Raw genomic sequence first — 9652 nt, 5'->3', positions numbered from 1 at the left:
CCATCTGTCGAGATGACTATCAAGGTTGCCAGTACGGGAAAAATTCATCCAGAAAGTTAACTTCTTTTTTCTTTCCTTTTTTTTTCTTTTTTTATTACAAATTGTGATTGTAAAGCCTCTTCTTCTTCTTCTGATTGTAAAGCCTCTTCTATTATTATTATTATTATTATTATTATTATTATTATGTCGATTTATAGTAGAGCTGATGGCAATCAATGCTCTTTGTTGAGAGATATAAGGTGACCGATAGCAGCATTTCGCCAGCTCGCCATCACTTACTGTCGTCGAGCAGATGTAATATTCGGGAAATCCCTGTATTGTTGTCAGGTTTTATAAGGTCCAATGTATAAAGGCGTGTTTTATTGTGGAGCATGTCTGGGCATGTCTCTTCAGATTTCCTTTATGAAGCTGCACTTGGCAACCCTGCAGTTATCGAGAGATTCGAGGAAAGCAGCCGCAGAGCCACGAATGCGAATATCAGCAGCTGCCGACGATGCCTGTAAGTGGCTTTGCTCAACTAGACAACGATTCTCGCATTTGACAGTTGTTCATATATGCTCTATCGTCTGGCGTTTCAATATTAATCCGCTTGTTGATTATTTTAACCGTGCGATAAACATGGGAAAGTTTGTGATTTCACGTGGCGCTGCGCAGGTTCAGATAGGGCCTAATGTTTCACTTCACACGAGACATGTTTAATTAAACTGTTGCAGTGCACCGAGGAAAATGATAGGTAGGACGAGACTGATGTTTTATTTGTCTTTTTAAAAGTAAGGTATTGTAGTTTTCAGACTGACAGTGATGGGAGTGATCAATATGGCTGTTGAACAATGTTGTTTTTGTGTGCAAAGAAGCATGGTGTCTAATGTTATTGCGGTAGTGCCTATATAAATATAGTGTTGCTTAGATTGTAGATTTTGTAATTAAGAGAGTAAAATGACTGTCATCTTGTTGGAGATAGTGTATATATAATAACATTTATGGGGTGTGTGAATGAAATAAAATGTACATACATTTTTAAATATTAATGTTTGCATTACACGCATTTCAAATTTTAAATGTGTGTAATTTTGTGTAAATATTGGAAATGTCAAAAACTCACATTTAAAATGCCAATATTTTCATTCTATATATATATATATATATGTATGTGTGTATATATAAAGCAGCAGCAGAATATATATAATATATAAAAATGTATTAATATTTATATTTAATATTTAAAATAATATATATATATTTTTTTTTTGTGATATGTGTAATTTTATGTAAATATTTAAATTCTAGTTGTAAAAGTATTGAAAATGTTAACATTTACATATTTTTCACACACACACATACACACACACATATATATATATATATATATATATATACACACACATGTTTGAAATATTTATATATGTGTAATTCTATATAAATAAATGTATAAATTTAAATATTGACATAATTTCTTTTAAATAAAAAAATAATAATATTTTAACTATATTTTTGCCAGCTGGCCAAAGATCTGCTGAACCCGTCCTTTGATTTTGAGAGAAGGCAGCATAAGAAGAAAAGGCTTGTGCAGAGTCCCAACTCGTACTTCATGGATGTGAAATGCCCAGGTTTGAGATCTTTTGAACCGTTTGTTTGTCTTATCATGGGTAATGTATCACTAATCTTTTCTGCTTATCTTCACGCAGGTTGTTATAAGATCACGACTGTGTTCAGTCATGCGCAAACGGTTGTGTTGTGCGTTGGGTGTTCAACAGTGCTCTGCCAGCCCACAGGAGGAAAAGCAAGGCTGACCGAGGGTGTGTATCTGCTGAATGATTGTAAAACATCCAGCCTGTGTGGGTTGTACTTTTGAATCGGACGTAACTACAAATCAAAATATTTGATACAGCATCTCAAGCTACTTATTTTCTTTTTTCAAATAGGTTGTTCTTTCAGAAGAAAGCAGCACTGAGAAGGATGAAGACGGAGTGATGCTTTGAATACAAAGAATTGTGCAACTTCTTAATGCCTTACTTTTCATTGATTACAATGAATGAACTTGAATAATGTGATAATGAATGGTGCATGGCAGGTTCTTTCTACCATGCTATCAGTTCAGTGGTTCTGAATAAAGTTTCTTCTGCATGATACAGCTGCATCCTGCAATTTAATTCAAGCGTATTCAAAACAGTCAGTGCAACATTTTTAGTTTCATTTCTCATCTCATGCAATGATCAGCACCTTGGCATCTATATTTTGTTGTTGAAAACTTTCTATCTACACTACCATTCAAAAGATTGAGGATAAGATTTTCAGTGTTTTTTAAAATTCTGTTATGCTCACCAAGGCTGTTTATTTGATGAAAAATATAGAAATATTATCATTTAAAACAACATTTTTCTATTTTATATTGTTTAATGTAATTTATTCCTGTGACGTAAAGCTGAATTTTCAGCATCCAATACTCAAGTCTTAAGTGTCACGTGATCCTTCAGAAATCTGCTAATTTATGCTAATGAGTTATCTTTTTATTAATATTATACATATAAAAAACAGTTGTGCTGCTTAGTTTTTTTGTGGAAACTATTTTTCAGTATTCTTTTTTTAATAGAAAATTCAGAAGAACTTCATTTATTTAAAGTGGATTTTTTTTCCATTCTTAATATGTTTACTATCACTTTTGATCAATTTGATGCATCCTTGTTGATTAAATGTGCTGATTTCTTTTAAAAATAAATAATAATCTCACCGACCCCAGGCTATAAATTGGATGTGAGGGTTTGTATACAATATAAAATTAGCTAGAATACTACAAACTGACTTTTGCATTGAAAAGATTTTTGAGATTGCTTTCATTCAGTTGCAATTATGGATATTCAAGTAAACAAAGGAGGAACTGTACTGAAATGTTTTATTTGTGAAAATAAAACACATTTTAAAGAAGGAAACGACACATTAAACATATGGTGTGTCACATTCTTACAAATACAGATTTTCAACTGGCTCTTGACCAAAGCACATCTATAGATTAACATACAGAAGTGAACATACTCAAAACATACAGAATAATTTACATGCAAATTTAAGTCACTTAAATTCCATTTTTTTATCCAAAATAGTTTCTTTAATTAAATGGCCGGTAATACTCATTTATGGTGGTAATTGCCGAACACTCCTGGTTCCTCCTCAGCAGACACTTCAGAAATAATTCCAATGGTGGCAAGAAAATGGTCTGTTTCGCAAGGCTTGGTGAGGAAGTTCTTGCTGTACGTATCACTCAGCAAGAACTAAATTTAACCGGCCTAATACCGAGTGTACATTTGCAGCCACACAAGTATTGCACCAGTGTTTCTTCTATATGACATTTACTGAGTCTGGCACTGGACGCCATGCCTGGGGCCTTCGTCTTCATCGCAGGCTTCACCACTGTGGTTTCTCTTTTGTTTTTCATAGTCTACTTCACACAGGTCAACCTCTTCCATATCATCTGACATCATGACGTGATCTCTGACTGGAAGTAGCCTCTCCAGGTCAGGCAGCATGTGCTCAGGTAGCCAGTGTTTATCTGGGAACTCAGTCTGAGGGAATAGAAAGGCTTCTGTAAAATGTGATGGTCCCAACACAAATTATAATTTAATCATTGTTTGCTTTCACACAAGTTTTTTTTTCTCTATTATTTATTTATATATTTACTAAACATTTATTTTTCCAATGTGAGATTTTTATTTATTTATTTGTCTGTAAGCAATTAGTTTTTTTCATAGAAGATTCCAAGCAAAATACTCGAAAATATAAATAAGAAATGAAAAAATATAATAATAATAATAATAATCACACACATTATATTCAATTACTTTAGTTTATTATTTATATAGTTTTTATTAGTAATTGGGTTTTTTAGCAGTAAGCAATTAGTTTTGTTCCTATAAGATGCTAATCAAAATTTAAAAAAAATTAAATATAATAATGATAATAATCACACATCATATTCAATTTTATTGTTATTTTCAGTATAATAATGTCTAATTAATTTAGATCTAATTAAATTTATATTTAATTCGTTTTGATTTTGTTCTTGCAAAGCAAAACAAATACAAATAGTAATAAAATAAAAATAATAAAATATAATAATAGTAAGAATTTTAATTATCACAAATTTGATTAAAAATGTGTCCATTTTTTAATTTTCAATGATTTTAATTTATTATTAGTAATTACTTTTTTTTTTGGCAGTAGGCCATCTATTTATGGTTTGTTTATCGAAGATGCAAAGCAACATCAAATAAAATAAACCATGATGAAATCAAATGAATAAAACATAATGATAGTAATAGAATCAGATTAGGTACTGACTTACCTCAAACTGTATGATGAGAAGCCCTTTCTCATCAGGGTCTCTGTACACAGGCATGCCCTCATTATGAATACATTTTAGATCATTAGGTTTTATTACTTGACCTAAAACAAAAAATAATAAAAATTCAAATCAATCCAAATTGATTTGCTGTCCTAAATATTAATTGAAATACCACTCGAATATTAAGCACATGTAAATAGTATATAGGACATACCTGGAGGTGAGTTGATGAGCAACAATCGGTTATCTAGCGTACGAATAGTTTTTTTAAACCCACAGAGCGCCTCCACCAGCTTGATCTTCATCTTCATGATCAGGTTGTCATCTCGTCTTTGGAAGACGGGGTGTTGTTTAATGTCCAGTACGATTATAACATCACCAGGCTCCAGTCCAGGCTCTTGATCTCCTTCTCCGTGGAATGTGATCTTCTGGCTGTCCTTCATACCTGTGACAAACACCATTATTAGTATGCTTCTAGAATACTTCATTAGAGTACAGAAGTTCATGTTCTTCTACCTTTGTCAATATGGACTTCAAGAATCTTCTTCTTGCGTTCCACTTTGTGTCCATTGCAGTTCTTGCAACGGTCCTTGGAGTTGAACCTCTCCCCCTGTCCTTGGCAGTCGGAGCACATGCTCTGAATCTGCTGGATCATTCCCGGTCCAATCTGTTGCACCTGGACCTGAACCCCTCTTCCTTTGCATGTTGAGCATTTTTCAATTGCGCCTTTTTTGCCTCCATAACCTGCCAGACAGATCATTTACATCTTAAATCTTTAAATCACCACTGGGGCTTGAATTACAATATTATTATAACAATTTTCCCATTAAAGGAACTCAACAGACTAGCAACCTTCTTACCTTCGCATTTCTCACAGATCACGTTCTTCTGAAGGCCAAGTTTTCTTGTTGAGCCGTTGTATAATTCCTCCAGTGTGACTCCAAGCTGGTGAACCACATTCTTACCTGAATAAAGGAAAACAGATTACACAGTATTAGCTACCAACCACTAGGATATGAAACATTAAAGTGCATAAACTATATTTAAGACTATATTTGACTTCCCATGGGGGGACGTTACAAAACATGACATTTGCTTACTGCCACCTAGTGCAGTAAATAAATGTCTCACCTCTCCTTTCTCTCTGCATTCTGCCACCGCCACCAAAAAACATGTTGAAAATGTCCATGGGAGATTCTCCTCCTGCCATGCTTCCCTCCTTTATGGCTTGTTCACCACCTTGGTCATACAAATCCCTCTTTTTGGGATCTGACAGGACCTCATAGGCTTGTGATATTAGTTTAAACTGGAGGATAGAAAATATATTAATTTTAATAATGCATGCATAAACACACTTCCCATCACGAATCTGTTATTTTTCTGTACTAATTAACAAATTTATTACATATTTTAAATTGCTTAATTTCTTTTTTACTTTTATTCTCCTTGGCCATTTATTCTGCATTTCTTTTTTCTTTCTTTTTCCCCATCACTTTGTATTAGGATTTTTCATCAACCCCCCCCCAAACTTTAATTACTCTTTTTTTCCCCACAGTTATTTTTATTTATTTATATATTTGTTTGATTATTTGTTATTTTTTTCCCCATGATTTTTATTTTTGTTTGTGTATTTTTGAAAACCACAACAAATATCTAAATAAAACAACATGGTCACACTTTATTTTAAGGTCCAATTCTCGCCATTAACAAACCGTTAACTACGACTTTTGCTTCAATAAACTCCTATTTTGCTGCTTATGAATAGTAAGTGTTATGAAATGTTAAGTTTAGGTATGAACCCTTTCCACAAGACTGTGAAGATACACATCGTTGTTATAAATGTACATACATTTAAAAAAAATCTAAATATAAAAAACTTTATGAGGATTTACGATGCTGTTTTTTTATATTTTGATTTTTTTTTTTAAATGTATCTACATTTATAACACTATACTTTGCATAATATCACCTTTGCATCAAATGACAAAAAAAAAAAAAAACTAGTTAACGCTAATGCCAGGGTGTTTCTAATCCAGTGTCTATGGGAGGGACGGTAAATTTGGCATCGTTCTCTCTTCTGACTACCGTTATCAGTCTCTCTCAATTTTTTCATGAAGTCATGAAAACACTCTTGCGGAGTATTTGTTTTGCTTTTTGAGCAAATGGGAATGCAAAAAATATAGTTATGGTACTCTCCCATCCACTGCTCTTGAAGTTATCCCAACTATGACGACTTCCGCTGCTGAGAAACCCAGAAATGTGAAAAAGGTCCATTGGGTAGGATTAGGGGTGTAGAATATGGTCATACAGAATATGTGCTTTATAAGTACTAATAAACAGGCAATATGTTAATAATAGGTATGCTAATAAGAAACTAGTTAATAGTGAGAATTGATCCCTATACTAAAGTGTTAGCAACAACATAAAATAAGATAAAATATAATAATTACATAAAATAAGATAAAATATAATAATTAAACAAAATACTTTTTTTCTTCTTTCATTAGTCAAGGGCTTCTGCACCATTTACTGCTTCATTCAAAATAATAAAAATGTAAAAAATCTAATAAAAATAATAATAAAAATACAAATCATGAACTATATGCATCCATATATGTGGATAGATCTCAAAGCCATGTTTAGAAATCAGGGGCGTTTCCTCCGAGGAGGCAAGCGAGGCAGTGTCTCCTCAAAAAGTTGGATGAGAAAATAATCGATATTACAAAAATAAAACAGCGCAAATATGACTAAATATGATATTAAAAGTCTAAAAGTCACTCGTTTTTATAAAGTAACGCTGTCCAACAGCGACACCCGCAGCTAAAGTTACAGCGGAGGCTTGCCTCCCTTCGGTCCATTGACTTTCTACAGAGAACCCAAAGCGTGCCGTGACTTTTCTGGAGGCTCATTGAGATGAATGAGGGAAAGTCACGTGAGAGGAGGCAATGCCTCCATCGCGCTATAAATTGGATATGATCGGTTAAGGTTGGATGTGATATATCTCCGTGTCTGTGGCAGTGTTTACAGAGCTTTTATGACGATGACCCAAAATAAGTTGACTATTAAAAAGAACAGCTGAACATCAGTTCACAAATAAAACATATTGGAAACATTTTACAATAAGGTGTCATTTAATGAGTTAACTAACATGAGCATACAATGAACATTTATTACAGTATGTATTCATCTTTGTTTACATTAGTTAATACAAATACAGTTGTTCATTGTTAGTTCATGTTAGTTCACAGTGCATAAACTAATGTTAACAAACACAACTTTTGATTTTAATAATGCATTAGTAAATGCTGAAATGAATATTAACTAAGAAATAATAAATGCTGTAGAAGTAGGCTATTGTTTATTCTTAGTTCATGTGATAGTTAACTAATGAAACCTTATTGTAAACTGTTTCCAGAATATTGTTCAAATTGTTACTGCCTTTAGTCATTATTTTGGAATAAATATAAAAATGCATAAAAACACTATGAAATATATACTTAGTATTAAAATACAAATAATATTAATAAAATACAAAATAGAATTATATTCTCTTTTGTATGTAATATTTATATATAACTATATATTTATATATAAAACTGCCTCCTCATTTTAAAACACCACCGCACACCACTGTTAGAAATGCATCTCGCAGCTCTCATGAGTGTTCAGGACACTTCCAGAAAGTTCCTCTCATTTCTGTCGCTGTATTTATCAGGCAACGTGAAACATGATACAGTATCCGCTCGCGGCGCAGCACCTTCACTTACTTTCTCGCCTTCATTCGGGTTTTTGTCCGGGTGATATTTCAGCGCCAGTTTCCGATATGCCTTCTTGATCTCGTCCAGCGAGGCTTTGGGACTGACGCCCAGCAGATCGTAGAAACCGGTTTCTCGAACCATCTTTGACAGGAATCAGCTACAGTGTACAGGAACACAACATAGGCTATCAACAGTCCTGCCTACTACCACAACATGCCTATGACAGTTAAAAGACATATTAAAGCTTAATACAGTGTTTAATAATGCCACTAAACATGAAACAATATTAGAGCAGGTTAATACAAGCGGTCACTTGAATTACAACAGACTGTTATTACTTGAAAGCTAACGTGATAGCCTACTCAAACTGTCCGCTACATGAGTGAATGGCTCTAGAGAGAACCCTTCAAATAAAGCTTCGTGGTTGTATTTGTGTACGTTATGGGTTTGATAATACTCACAGGAATAAAGGAAGAGGAAACGCCGGCTCGCTGTCGCGCTGGGCTCGTCTCTCTGCTTGTGTGACTGTTGTACTGCCGCTGAACGCAGCGCGCGCTGTCGCTCTCATATAAACCGCGGCGCTCCAGAACCTTCTCGAGCTCCAGCGCCGGAGCCTTCCATGCGAAAAATAGACGGGATGATGGGATGGAATAAGGGCATGCAGATTGGTATCATGAGATGTATCCAAGCCATTATGAACGATAGGCCTACCTAACTTTATGTATGCTAGAATGGGTGTGCATGATGTTTTAATTTAGACTAACATGCAAAGTTGAATTTATTTTTACATTTTCTAAAGAAATGTGAGATGCATGTGCAAATATTGCTAAATTAATGCAAAAAAAGAAAGCTATAGAACGTTGCAAGTTATTACTAAAGCAAAGTAAATCTAGATCCCACATGTGTCAAGTCTAATTTATTTATATAGCGCTTTAAACAATACATTACAGATTGCTTCAAAGCAGCTTTACTGGGATTAACAGGAAAATAATTATTTAAACTAATGGAAAAGAATGATTCAGTGTCATTCCAAAAATATATTTGCCGATTGCTCAGCAGAGGTCGCTCTTTAACAAGGTAAACTTTTCAGCAGGCTAAATGATGATGGTGGATATGTTACGTACAAATCGTGGTGTTATTTGTTAATTTTTTTCTTTGCTTGTTTTCGTTTAATTTAAATAAATGTTAGTACATAAAACTAAATGAAACGGTTGCCCAGGCAACTAGCTGAAACAACATAGTTTATTCATATTTTATTTTAGTTAATGTTAAGGAATATTTACCACCAATTAATATAACAGAAACATATTTAAGTTTGTAAAAGCAAAAGTTGCTTCAACAGTTTTGCCCTATAAAGTTTATATAGCTTGTCAAACATTTAAAGTGAAATATATTAGTCTTCTGTCATCTTAATAGGTCGTGAATGCTGTTTTATTTTGATTTCAACCAAAGTGCATCATAACTGATATATTAATATTTCAAAATATAGCAGTACACCAACGCAGTAGTAGCCTATATAAACTGTAAACACACAGAGTCTTGTTTATTTAAAAGAATC

General features: G+C 33.5%; 2 protein-coding genes across 2 annotated transcripts; one reads left to right on the top strand and one right to left on the bottom strand.

Annotated features, from left to right (window-relative positions):
• Positions 1-399: 399 nt before the first annotated feature.
• Positions 400-2129, top strand: LOC107659477 (40S ribosomal protein S27-like). Its single transcript, XM_016448429.1, has 4 exons — positions 400-499; positions 1499-1607; positions 1686-1796; positions 1923-2129. Exons 1-4 carry the CDS (start codon positions 494-496, stop codon positions 1949-1951), a joined length of 255 nt encoding a protein of 84 aa, XP_016303915.1. The 5' UTR covers positions 400-493; the 3' UTR covers positions 1952-2129.
• Positions 2130-2723: 594 nt separating this feature from the next.
• On the bottom strand, positions 2724-8654 carry LOC107659503 (dnaJ homolog subfamily A member 4-like). The gene is made up of 8 exons (XM_016448471.1): positions 8556-8654; positions 8104-8251; positions 5468-5642; positions 5197-5301; positions 4853-5080; positions 4551-4781; positions 4337-4437; positions 2724-3557 (listed from the first exon to the last, which is right to left on the bottom strand). Exons 2-8 carry the CDS (start codon positions 8233-8235, stop codon positions 3345-3347), a joined length of 1185 nt encoding a protein of 394 aa, XP_016303957.1. The 5' UTR covers positions 8236-8251; positions 8556-8654; the 3' UTR covers positions 2724-3344.
• Positions 8655-9652: the final 998 nt, after the last annotated feature.

The sequence above is a fragment of the Sinocyclocheilus anshuiensis genome, unplaced genomic scaffold (assembly GCF_001515605.1).
Source record: "Sinocyclocheilus anshuiensis isolate Anshui unplaced genomic scaffold, SAMN03320099.WGS_v1.1 scaffold387, whole genome shotgun sequence".
NCBI classification, from domain to species: domain Eukaryota; kingdom Metazoa; phylum Chordata; class Actinopteri; order Cypriniformes; family Cyprinidae; genus Sinocyclocheilus; species Sinocyclocheilus anshuiensis.
This window is presented reverse-complemented; position numbering and strand designations above follow the sequence as displayed.